This window comes from Pseudorasbora parva, chromosome 16 (assembly GCF_024679245.1).
Source record: "Pseudorasbora parva isolate DD20220531a chromosome 16, ASM2467924v1, whole genome shotgun sequence".
Lineage (NCBI taxonomy): Eukaryota > Metazoa > Chordata > Actinopteri > Cypriniformes > Gobionidae > Pseudorasbora > Pseudorasbora parva.
In genome coordinates this window covers 21,545,690-21,559,369 of record NC_090187.1, presented here as the reverse complement: position 1 = coordinate 21,559,369, position 13,680 = coordinate 21,545,690, and the positions used below count along the sequence as shown (strand labels likewise).

Here is a 13,680-nt window from a genome sequence, read left to right as displayed (position 1 = left end):
ATTCTGTCAGCATCATTGTATTCAGACCTTCCTAAACAAACAGTTTAGCACATATGCCACGTCATTTAGAGGGACATAATAATGTTCACCGCCTCACATTCCTCTGAACTCAACAGATACAGAGACACACACAGACCCTTTACATGTGTTGTTAGAGAAGATAGAAGATGTGACAGTAAGTTATGAGCTCTTGGTAGAATAGTGTGGTTTATGCCAAGTACACACACAAGCCGAAAGCACTTTTGGAAACATACTGTTTCATATTGTTTGTCGTTTTGTTAGAGGCCTTAAAATTTGCCTATCAAATATGATACAGTAGGCTTTATAGCAGGGGTCCCCAAACTCGGTCCTGGAGGGCCGCTCTCCTGCAGAGTTTAGCTCCAACCCCAATCAAACACACCTGAAACAGCTAATCAATGCCTAAAATAGCGAAGATATGACCTATTAAGACATTGATTAGCTGGTTCAGGCGTGTTTGATTGGGGTTGGACTTGGAGCTAAGAACCGAGTCTGGGGACCCCTGCTTTATAGGGTTAAGATAACAGTAACCTCAAAATGTTCTCTCACACTGAAGCGCTTCAGTCTAATCTGGATTACCTCATCACAGGCTGTTTTATGTCAGCCTTGGGCCTTTAGATCAGTCACCGCCCACCACATCACAGGTTACAGATTACATTGACCTCGCCTGGCCTCACGATTCAGGCTCCCACTGAAAGGTCTTTCGACCTTCACGGACTGACTTGGGATCAGTTTTCAACCTGTATTGTAACCAGTTAAAGCTAGTAATGTGAGATACACATTGAACACCCAAAAAGGGATGAGTGTCCAATGCCTGTGTCCTTTGTTGATGATTTGATTCTTCTGTTGCCACGTTTTATCTCTTGGGGAGAATGGTCACCTGATCCCCACAAGACCAATGAGATTGTTGGGCGGTAACTAGGTAGAGTCTACACCACTGGAATGCTGGTCTTTTGAGCTGTTTGTTCCATACAGTTGTATGTTAACCCACAAAGGAAGCCTCAGGCAAACATTTTAAAGGTTATTGAATGATATTGAATCAACAACTGAGCTGTGTGTTTGTCAGAGTAGTGACATTCATTGTCATGTTCCTGTAGACCACAGTGGATTTGGACAGAGAGGAAGGAGAAGAATTAGAAGAGAACATGGAGACATATGACGACAGCAGCTCAAGTCCTTCAGGAACCCTGAGGAACTACCCGCTCACCTGCAAGGTGCTCTACTCATACAAGGTAAAAGATGCCAACATGCACATATTCATTCATTTAACTGTGGTGAACAGTGTTGTTATTGTTAACTAAATCTATTAAAAATATATTTTTTAAATAAAGCTAAATTAAACAATTAGATGAAGAAAACTTTTTCTTGATGAATCATAAGTATTTGGTTATGTATAATTAGTATTCATAATGTATTCATATAATTTGATTTCAAATCCATTTAAATGGGTTTAAAATAATTATATATATATATATATATATATATATATATATATATATATATATATATATATATATATATATATATATATATATATATATATATAATTATAAATATGTATTTATAATAAATGTTTTTAATGTATACGTTTCATTGTATATAAAATGTATAAAAAAAACAATTTAAATAGGCATTTTCTTTCTTCTTTTTTTATACATTATACATAAAATAACATAGATAAATTATACAAAATTAAAATAAGGGGAAACCTTATTTTAAAGTGCTTGTGGAGGTTTCCTCAACTAATCCACAACCATAAACAAAAGTACTTTTTGACAATCTTGTTCTCCTTTTTGCATTTATTAAATTAAATATAAAATATAATATAAATAAAATATTTATTGAAAAATTTGACTGGGGCTTGGGAATGGTCTCAAACCTGTGGGAACCAAGTACTTTTTAAAATAATGGCAATAAATAATTTAATTATAATTCATAAATAATTTAGGGTTTTTTTGTTAATGAAAATGAAACTGATATTACTAAATCTGAAATTAAATTGAAAGAATAATAGAAAAAATAATAGCGCTATTTAAAATAATATTAATAATATAAATGACAGAAACACATAAGAAAATGACTAAACCTTAAACTAAAATGAAAAATAAAATAGAAAAATAAAAGTTAACAAATGCAAAATATGAATATATGCTATAATAGTATTATAATAATACTAAAATAACATGTTAAAAAACTTCAAAGTCATAGATATGACATTCTTTAAAATACCTAGTTTGCACATATGACATCATCTGAAAATCAAACTTTCAAGAAATGTCAGTCACTCTGGCATTAATTCAATTGGATGTATGCCATTGATTGTTGTTGTTACACACATGACACTGTTGAAATAATAAGTCTCAAATGTCTGTCCCTGTTCTATTTATTGTACTGACAACTAAAAGCTAGTCAATCTTCAGACATATTTAGCAAAATTAGCTTGGCGATAACATTAGTCAAAGATGACATCTCTGTTGTTCACATCTTTTCTCCTCAGGGAGTTTACTTGCTCAGCAGATTGGCTCATGAATATTAATTATGTTATGTGGCATTCACATAACATGATGTCCTAACTCATCTGCTAAAATGCAGGCGATGGTCAGTAATTGGGCTGCAGTTTATCGCTTGCTCGTTTATTCTTTCGATGCAGCCAGATGACCCATCAGGCTACTGTCTTCAGGCTGTCATTTTATAATGCATGCTAAAAAACATCCCTTCATACTGCAGCCAAGCAAAATAAATATTTAAAAAATGTAATAATTATCTTCCAAAAATGGGGAAGACAAGTGAAACAGTTGCCACATTGGTTGTTTCTGGGAAACTGTTAAAAAAAATGTCTGCTGCTTTCTGGAAAATATTAACCTGCACGATTGGCCTTGTATTGCTCAATAGTCTGTTTGCCTCTCTCTTTTTCCCAGGCCTCGCAGCCCGATGAACTAACGATCGATGAGCATGAGATGTTGGAGGTTATCGAAGATGGGGACATGGAGGACTGGGTGAAGGTGAACCTAATCATACCTTGGTTATTTTAGCAGTTTAAAACTACCTGCTGAAGTTTTTGGTTGTTGTCCCAAATCAATCTAACTGCAATTCTAGAAGATGCACAGAGGAAAATAACTTTAAAATAGTTTGTGTTTTAGACCTCAAGACAAGATTTCCACAGAATTCCAGCAACTGTTATTCTGAAAGTTCTACACACCAGCTTTTTGGATGTCTGATGTTTGAATCCTGTGGAAATCTTTCTGCTGAGCTGGGTGCTGATTTCATGTGGGCCTGTTTATGAGTACAACATTTTTGGGTTTAGTATATTATAAATAATTTGGTTATCTTTTTAGATCTTTTTTAAAGTCACAATGAAACAAAACAAGTAGCAGCATCTTATTTTTCATGTTTTGAAAAAGATGCTTGTTCAGCCATTTTTTGAAAATGGCTAAAGAATGCTCGAGTTGAGTTGGGTAAAGTCAGTGAAAGTGATTGTGCATTTTTGGGATGGCAAAGGACGCAAGCTTTGGGAGGGCACATCATTTTGAAGTAGAGAGTTTAGAATACAAGCGGCTATTGGCATTCAGTGCAAATTTATGAGGAGAGGTGTGACGTGCGCTCTCTTCGGCTTGCTAAAGATCACTCTCGCTGCTGCATTCTGGATCAGCTACAGAGGTTTGACAGTGCATGCAGAATGGCCTGCCAAGTGAGAATTACAATAGTTCAGTCTGGATAGAACAAAAACCTGGACAAAGGTGTTGGTTAGATATTGGGATGTGAATGTGGCATTAAAAAATTTGTGCAAATTTGCTGTCTATTGTGTATGGTTTGAGCATATGTCACCAGAGAAAAGTCTGACGTCTTCACTGGGAGATTCATTTATGACATTTTGAAGGTCAAAAATAATTTAACATGCAAGGATGAATTGCTCACAAGATCTATAACATGCATTTAAATATAAATATAAGGTACATTTTCATTTCATCCCATCTTTAACACAATTTACAACATTTAGATCCATACCAGATTTCTCACCCCAAATTCAGTGAAGAAAATTGAGTTCATTTTCTTAGGTCTGCAGATTTTGTTTGTCTCTGGTCAGTGACTGCTGCTTAATGATGTAATCGTTGGTTACAGGCGCGGAATAAGTCTGGCCATGTGGGATATGTTCCAGAGAAGTACCTGCAGTTCCCCACTTCCAACAGCGTACTAAGCATGCTTCAGTCCCTCGCTGCTCTGGACGCACGCTCACACTCCTCCAGCAACTCCACCGAGCCTGAGCTGGCATCAGGCAGCTTCAACGGAGACAGCAGCAGTGAGTCGCAATGCATCTAAATATTAATTTTGGCCTTCATAAAAAAATAAAACAAGTCAAAAGTTCTATGGTAGTACAATTTTTTGAACATGTACCATGTTTTGTTGTGTTTTTGGACATGGTAATGGTTCTTACAATCATTGAGAATTTGAAAATATCAGGGAATTTTAAAAAATTGCATGAAATGAAAAGTATAAAAATAGCCTACATACTTTATAGTTGAAAAGTGTGGGGTCAGTAAGAAATAAATGAACACTTTTATTCAGCAAGGATGTTGTTATTAAAATGACAGTAAAGACTTATCATATTACAAAATATTTCAATTTCAAATAAATTCTGTTCTTTAGAATTCTGTTCTTTCTTTTCATCAAAAAATCATGAAATATGAAGCAGCACAACTTTTTTCAACGTCGATAATATATAGAAATGCTTCTTGAGCGGCAAATCAGAATATTCGAATGATTTCTGAAGAATCATATGGCATTTGAGGTTGGAATAATGATGCTGAAAATTCAGCTTTGACATCAAAGGTATAAATTACATTTAAAATATATTTAAATAGAAAACAATTATTTTTAATTGTAATAATAATATCTCACCATATTACTGTTTTTACTGTAATTCTATCAAATAAATGTATACCTGGCAGAAGAGACTAATCTTACTGCCTCCAAACTTTTGAACATTAGTATACTTCTTGAAGGATACAGTCCCTAACTAGGGAGCTTGAGCCTTCAGAATCTCCCCAGCTTATTTAGAAGAACTCGGAAGAGCCAGCTATCTTCTCACCTATTAATAACACCTTTCTTTCCTTCTTTGTCTCTCCCAGTGAGTTTTGTTAAGGCCATGTATGACTACGAGGGTCAGACAGATGACGAGTTGTCATTCCCTGAGGGAGCCATCATCCGCATCCTCAACAAGGACAACCAGGAGGACGACGGCTTCTGGGAGGGGGAGTTTAACGGTCGAGTGGGTGTCTTTCCGTCCGTGCTGGTGGAGGACCTGACAGCCTCAGAAAACGGAGACACTCACTGGGGATTAGACACACAGGTAAGACATCTAAAACTCACCCTGACCAGTAAATGACCATGAGAGCCTGAGTCCATACTTATTGTGTCTTTCTGAGTGGGCTTGATGTCTGCCACTGATTACAGGCGTGGACGCTTCCTTCCTGTAATCAATGTGATCCTGGGTTGTGCCAGATCAAAGCCTTTCTAATTATCCTAAGAATGTGAATACAGTCATAATAAAACTGTTCCTTTATGTGGATAATATAGCATTATATAATTCATTACACAATTCTCTGGAATACTTAATTCTGAATTGTCAATTGCAGAATTTTGCAGCCCGATGTTTTTGTATAATGATGCTAAGCTAGTTTGATAGTTGGTAGATAGATAATCATAAATTTGTGTTCTTTGACAATTGAATAAATGTATATGATTCTGAGTTTTAAAAAAAAAAATAATTTAAAGGGTTAGTTCACCCAAAAAGAAAAAAATTAGCCCATGGTTCACTCACCCTCAAGTCATCATAGGGTTATATGACATTCTTCTTTCAAAGGAATATAATCTGAGTTCTATTAAAAATGTCATTTTTCTTCCACTTCCATATTCAACTTGCTGAAAAAGTGTAGTGCCTGCGCCTTTCGCATTTCAAAATGTTTACACCATGTCTCACGAGTGTAAATGGTATGCAATGTCGTCAGACGTAAGCATTTTGAACTGCGATTGAATACGGAAGGTGATTTGCAGGAAGCTAGATAATTTACTTTATAAAGTTTTAAATATGGATATTTTTCTTATACAAATGCGCCACTTCACTTTACAAGGCCTTTATTAACCATCTCCCCCATGTGGGATGTTGCAGCCATGTGGAGCAGCTATATAATGTATATATGCACTTTTATGGACTTCAAAAACAAGCAACAGTCACTGCCATTATAAAGCTTGGAAGAGCCAGGACTTTTTTAATATAACTCAAATTGTATTTGTCTGAAAAAAGAATGTCATATATCATGGGATTATTTTTATTTTTGGGTGAACTATCCCTTTAATAAAACATAGTACACTACCATTCCAAAGACTGGGATCTGTATTAATTTTTTTTTGTTTTTTTGTTTGTTATGTTTTTGAAAAAGTCTATTCGGCTTACCAAAGCTGCATTTATTTGAAGAACTGTTTTCTATTTGAATATTGTAAAATTTAATTTTCAGCATCATTACTCCAGTCTTCAGTGTCACATGATACTTCAGAAATCATTCTAATATGCTGATTTGCAGCTTGTGCTTTTCATATCTTTGTGGAAAACCGTGATACTCTTTTCCAGGATTTTTTTTATATTAATAAAAAGTTCCAAAGAACAACATTTATTTAAAATGGAAATCTTTAGTAAAAAATGTTAGCACTTTTGATCAATTTATTACATCCTTACTGAATAAAAGTATGAATTAAATGTGTGTGTGTGCGTGCGTGCGTGCGTGTGCGTGCGTGCGTGCGTGCGTGCGTGTGTGTGTGTAATATTTCTGACACCTGAAAGGATAAAAAGATTTGTATATTTTGTATATGCTAGCATAGCAAGGTAACCTGTTGTCCTCTCCAGGTGTCCCCATGCCAAAGGCTTCATTCGTCACTTCCTCCTCTGCCGCTGTACGACCAGCCCCCCTGCAGTCCGTACACAAGCCCAGAGACTAGCAGCGCTCTCTCACTGCCCCGCTCACCATCTGTCAACGGAGAACACAAACTGCCTATCCCACAGAAAGCCGCTGTTCAAAGTAAGACACTTGTTGCACCATTTACTGTCTTCTTGTGTTACTATGTATATTCATGTCTGTTAAGATTTTAATTTGAGAATGTTTTACATTTTGTCTAGATCACAATTCGGGCTTAAGTCCAGAGAGCCCAGGCTTCTCTCAACCGTTGAGACTCACTCCAGATGGATCCGGACCTGGAAAACTCAGACCTGTATGTGAACAAATTTGCTACACATTTGCTTAGTCTCAAATTTGTTTTTATGTTTGTTTTATGAACATCCTGCTGCTCTAACATCTCTTAGAGCATATCTAGTAAACAGATATTACATTTTAAAGCCATTATATGTAAGATTTCTTTACATGTAAGTTTCTTTGTTTTCACATGTTGCTCACTAAAGCTTTAAAGTTCAAGTTTTAAAGATTATTGTGTGTGAATGTCATTAAACATGACAATAACATGTACAGATCATAATTAACCTCCCAAATATAACCAATTATATTTCCCAAGAGAATATAAAAAAATTATATTTTTAAATCAACTAAACAAATAATTTTTAAATCAACTAAACACACATTTTTCTGTAATTAATAGCGACCTCGCACCTAACATTAACAATTTTAATATACACTGCTAAAAAAAACACACTTAAATCAAACATTGGATCTCAATGAATGAAATATTCAGTTTGAAAATCTGTATATACATTCTATAATTTGTTTTATTAAGAACAAAATTATGTGACAACAGTCAATGGAAACCAAAATCACAATCAAACACCTTGAGGGCTGGATTCAAAATCATACCAAAAATCTATGTAAAAAACTTAGAGGCTGATCTAACTTGCGTGAAGTTCATCAGAGCAACTCATAATGTACTCAGTAGTGTGAATGGCCCCCATGTGCCTATATGCACTCACAACAACGTCTGGGCATGCTCCTGATGAGATTGTGAATAATGTCCATGGGGATCTCCTCCCAGACCTGGATCAGGGCATCAGTGAGCTCCTGGATAGTCTGTGGTGCTACTTGGTGGCTTTGGATGCTCTGATATATAATGTCCCAGAGGTTCTCAATTGGTTTCAGGTCTGGGGAACGGTAGGGACAGTCAATGGCATCAATGCTTTTATCATCTAAAAACTGCCTTCACACTCTAGCCACATGAGGTCAGGCATTATCATGCACCAAGAGGAACCCAGGGTCCACTGTACCATCAAAAGATCTGACAGTGGCTCTGAGGATTTCATCCCGGTACAAACCAGCAGTAAGTAGTAACCATCGGCTAGCACGTGGAGGTCTGTGCGACCATCCAAAGAATTTCCTACCCAAACAATTACTGACCCACTGCCAAACCTGTCATTCTGGATGAAGTTTCTCACAGCAAAATGTTCCCCACAGCATCTCCAGACTCTTTTATATGTGCTTAGTGTGAACCTGCTTTCATCCGTAAAGAGAGAGGGGACCAATGGCGGACTTGCCAATTCTAATGTCAAGCTGCACAGTGCTAAGCTGTGAGCACAGGTCCCACTAGAGGACGTCGGGCCCTTAATGCCACCCTCATGAAGTCTGTTTCTGATAGTTTGGTCAGAAACATGCACACCCTGTAGCCTGCTGGAGGTCATTCTGTCCTGCTGGTGGGTTGTTGCCCTTCTATGTCCCTGTCCAGCTCTCCTTGTCTAACAGCTGGGAGACACACCAACCCATGTACATTTGGATGTGCCATCCTGGAGGAGCAGGACTGCCTGTGCAACCTGACTGGGTTATAGGTACTGCCTCATGCTATAGAAAGTGACTCTAACAAAACACAAAGCTAAAGTCAAATCAGTCAGGGAGAAGAGGGAGAGAACAATTGTCTATGGCCACCACCTGCAAAATAATTCCCTTTTGGGGGGGTTGTCTCTCTGTTGCCTCTCCAGTTCACCTGTTGTCGCTTTCATTTCCACCAAAGCAAGTGATTCAGAATCACTTATGCTTCCTATCTGGACAGATCGATATCCTTAAAGTTTACATGACTTGGTGTTATACTGTGATGATTAAGATTTCCATTAAGTTTTTGAGCAGTGTATTTTTATGTCGTAATATATATTTTCACATTAAGTATCCAAATGAATGTACAAACAACATTTAAAATATTTGTTTAATGGCATCTTTTTTACTGAGTGCTATAGCACTTATACCACTACTGCTACTGATGTTTCTATTCCAAAAAAGAAAATTCTCAATTTCTAGGGATGAAATTAGCCATTTTAGCCATTCAGCATTACAGAGCAATTGAAAGTCATTCTATTTAACATTTTAATAGGCTTTAAAAAGTCTTATATTTAATTGTATTTACTTATTTATTTATTTATCTCATTTGTTTTGTTTCTGTAGGTTCGGGCAGCACCACCTCCTCCAAAGCAGCACGCTCGCAGACAGGTTGAGAAAACCGAAGAAGTGGAGATCACGCTTGTGTAGAGCGCCGCCCTGGTGGACTGACAACAAACCCCATCTGACCTCTGACCCCTCCCACTCCTTATGGAAGGGGCGGGGTGTGCGTTAACCTGCCCTATGAGCATCCTTAAATCCCCAAGTGGGCGGAGAACAGCGTCTCAAAGACATCGCCACCCTTTTTCATAAAAAACAAACACCTCTTTTGGCGTCACGGACTGTTTGGTGCCTTAAACCGCTTTCATGCCAAACTCTAATCCTTGTATTCGTAATTACTTTATTGTGCAACGGGAACTTGTTTAAACCTTCGTTAATCCACTCAATGCCAGTAAATTATTAGGATGCATCTAAAAACACAGAAACGAATCAAATACAGGGGTTTAGCAGGTGCTAAAAGAGGCTACACTTGCACATCCATCTCTTCAGCTGGCTTTTGAAGAGCCGAACATGCAATACTAGGAATTATCGGAGGATACAGGAGGCCTGTGTTGTCGCGCAAAAGGGGTCAGCCACGAATAGTCCTACCATTAACGCATTTCAAATGTAATAGCACAGTACATTACTGTCACCATAGGAATGTTAAATTCACGTTAAACATCACAGATCATATGGACATCAAGGAGAAAGGGAACTGTAAATAAAAGGCTACAAGGAAAAAAGGCGGTAGAGGAGAATGAGAAGAACAAGGGTTAAAAAGAGAGGAAGGCTGGTTACTTTGCTCTTTTTTCCCCCATTGGTTTAGCTTGCTCTTCTGTCTCGTGTTGATCTGAAAAAGTACTAACTACATAGCTATATCCTTTTCCTCAACTTTTCATTATGAAGACCAGTGTTTGTATGTATTACTAATATTTAGTCCTCAAAAATATGCGTGAGACCGATCTAAAGATGTCGTGGTGTCTCTGAGCGTGTTTCTGCAACGTTCGCCTCCACATCATTGTGTGCGTGTCTGTTTGGGCGGAACGTAATCATGGAAATATACCGATCAATATACAATTATCAGTTTAAAGTGCTTTTCCAGCCTAACGCATTTCTTATTCTCATGCTGTCGGCACTGTAGAGTACCGGACGGGATGGCTTTTGTTTTCTTTTATCGAGTGTCATGGCAGTATTTGAGATTGGGATGAATCTTCTTCAGATGCGATTGGATAGATTCCCTCCAACAAGCACAGAAGTGGGTGGACGGAAAGATGGATAATCATGGAGATGTTTTAATTACTGCCGACGAAAGCAAACCTATTACAGTGTCCTAAGTGCATTTCCTCTGTACAAGGGGCAGCTTGTTTTTTTGTTTGTTTTTTTACTTTCTTTTACTTTTTTTTAATTTGCAGTTGAAGAAACATTTCATCAGAAATGAGGAATGCCTGTTATTTAGATTTATCATCATCATTATTTTCCACAGTATCATGAATATTTTGATGTGTCCCAGCACTTTTCTGGAATTTCAGTGCTTTCTTTGACCCCTTCATTGTTATCATCTTTTTAAATGTCTTTGCATCCCAGCTGCCTCTTTTCGATGATAAAGCTGCCCAGAGTCGTGTTATTGATCTCGTGAGAGTGACTGATTGTAGTTTTCCCATAACGTTTGAAAGAGAATAGAGTTATTATGTTGATTCCATAATATAGATGGTGGAAAGAAAGAAAAAACATCCATTTTGTTAAATGGTACCATAGTTCTGTTAAGCAAGAACAGGGTCATTACGAAAAGAGCGTGTGTGAGAGTGAGACGTGGGAGGAAAAAAAAAAGTTTGTTTGGTAGCCTTTTTTTTAATCAGAGAGGAAGATGTTTGAGTATCTTCCCTTTGTTTCTATTTTCCTCTGTCACAACCTATTTTCTTGTTGATCTCGTTGAGATCTTTTGAATGTTATCAAACTTGTTTTGAAGTTTATGGTTAGAGGTTAAAGCCCATTGTGTCAAAAACCGTTCTCACCTATGAAACGAACGCAAAAATTTTATATTTTCATTTCCTTTTTTTTTTATTGCGCTCCCAGTTCTCTCGTCCAGTTTCAAATCTTTGAAGCTTCTTCAATAGCATTAGCTGGATATTCTAATTGTTTTTATTTCTAAAGTGATTTTATTTGCATTTATTAAAATTTGAAGGTGATTCCGAGCTGCTAAAAAAACAGATGGAATAACAACAATTGACTGTTGCTGCAGTGACAATATCAGAGAACAGGTGAAAAATATTCTTTCTGCATATTACTAGCTGTAAAATTATTTGTATTTATTGTGTACAAATGTTAAATAAAAAATTGGGGAAAGTGATTCTGCTTTGATGTTTTTTTGGACCTGACCGCATATAAATTCATAAACTTCAGTTCAGTCACAAATCTTTTTATCTATTTAATTTATAAATTGTGTTTATTTCATGATTGTTTCATGTTTTATTTAGTAGAAAACAGTGAAATGTTACGTTTAATATTGTGACGTTGTAATTAAATGGTGGCAACAAAAAAAGCAAACATACAGTAAATAGAAAATAACAGCTTATATTATAAACTCTTAAAAATAAAGGTTCTTAAATGGTTCTTTGGCAGGGTGTACGGTTCCAAGAAGAACCTTTAATATCCAAAGAACCTTTCCAATGCACAAAAGGTTCTTTGTAGTGCAAAAAGGTTCTTTAGACTAAAAAATGGTTAGAAAAATGGTTCTTTAAAGAACCTTTCACAAAGTTGATGAAGATCTTTTGAACAAGGCTAACCCCCTCTTTTTGCCCTTTGTTTAACCCTTAAATACATTAATGTTTTGCTAATCATTATTATATATTCGGGTCTTTAGTGACCCGGATCTATATCTAACACCGATTGGATCTCTACCTGTCACGATAAGATAAAGCTTTCCTGATATTTGAGTAACAATTACAATAACAAAGCATATTTTGTCACCTTTTAGAAGTGTTCCGTTTGAGTAGATGTTTTATACCATCCTCATCTGTCCTTGTCAGAGCTCATTCCCAGCATCTGGCTCATATTCTCAAAACTATTATTTAATATCTTCATTTTGATCGTAGACACCTTCATCACCAGATCCACCATTAAGTGATGTTATTTGATTGTATTCAGTACTTGCTCTGCATTTCAGGTTTTGCTAGTAATTTACAACAACAACAACAAAAATTCGATAATACTTTACAGTAAGGTCTTATTTTTTTCAAATAAGTTAATGTATTAGCTAACATAAACTAACAATGAGCAATACATTTGTTACAGAATTTGTTAGGGGTGTAACAATACATCGCAGTATTCAATAAAATCTATCATGGATAGGGTGAATCTGTAAAGCATTTGTACTGAAAGCATCCTTTAGAAATGTTGGCCCATATTGATAGGATAGCATCTTGCAGTTGATGGAGATTTGTGGGATGCACATCCAGGGAATGAAGCTTCCCTTCCACCACATCCCAAAGATGCTCTATTGGGTTGAGATCTGGTGACTGTGGGGGCCATTTTAGTACAGAGAGTACAAAAGTACAAAACCCTAGAAATGGTTGTGCGTGAAAATCCCAGTAACTGAGCAGATTGTGAAATACTCAGACTGGCCCATCTGGCACCAACAACCATGCACACTCAAAATAGCTTAAATCACATTTCTTTCCCACTCTGACATTCAGTTTGAAGTTCAGGAGATTGTCTTGACCAGGACCACAGCCCTCAATGCATTGAATCAACTGCCATGTGATTGATTAAGATAATTGCATTAATTAGAAATTGGACATGTGTTCCTAATAATCCTTTAGGTGAGTGTATATCTAGTCAGAGTGCAAGCAATTCTGTATTTTCAGCTTCAGAAGCGTGAATGTTTTTTCACAATTGTCCTTTGCAGTGAGTTACCGGCACCAAGTCAAAGCCTAATAATTTCCACCCCCAATGCAATCCCAAATTTAGCATTTTAACCACTAAAACTCCATGGAACCTGTACAGGGTCCGGGATGACATCGTCATGTATATACTTCAATTTTAAATGTCTGTGGATGAGCTATGATGTCAAATCTGGTACCATTTGAAAGCTTCTACTTTCTGGAGATATGCATCACTTTGGCATTTCTTTTGGACAAAGTAATGTATTTACACTAAATTACTCTGGTGCCATTTCCGCCTGGATTTGGCCTACCCAAATTGAAAAGCCTCCCATACACACATACAGTGATCTAGGTTCAAAATGTTGGTGTCATTTTACAGGAAACCCTTT

General features: G+C 36.7%; 1 protein-coding gene across 2 annotated transcripts in view; it reads left to right on the top strand.

Moving 5' to 3' along the window:
• LOC137043654 (F-BAR and double SH3 domains protein 2) overlaps positions 1–11,757 on the top strand; it is a 141,606-nt gene extending 129,849 nt beyond the window's left edge. For both annotated transcript variants that reach the window (XM_067419968.1, XM_067419967.1), the window contains 7 exons: positions 1,116–1,250; positions 2,937–3,020; positions 4,138–4,315; positions 5,145–5,365; positions 6,917–7,088; positions 7,187–7,278; positions 9,438–11,757. In XM_067419968.1, the coding sequence (XP_067276069.1) occupies positions 1,116–1,250; positions 2,937–3,020; positions 4,138–4,315; positions 5,145–5,365; positions 6,917–7,088; positions 7,187–7,278; positions 9,438–9,521 (966 nt within the window). In that variant the 3' untranslated portion in view covers positions 9,522–11,757. The remainder of the gene's footprint in view (positions 1–1,115; positions 1,251–2,936; positions 3,021–4,137; positions 4,316–5,144; positions 5,366–6,916; positions 7,089–7,186; positions 7,279–9,437) is intronic.
• Positions 11,758–13,680: the final 1,923 nt, after the last annotated feature.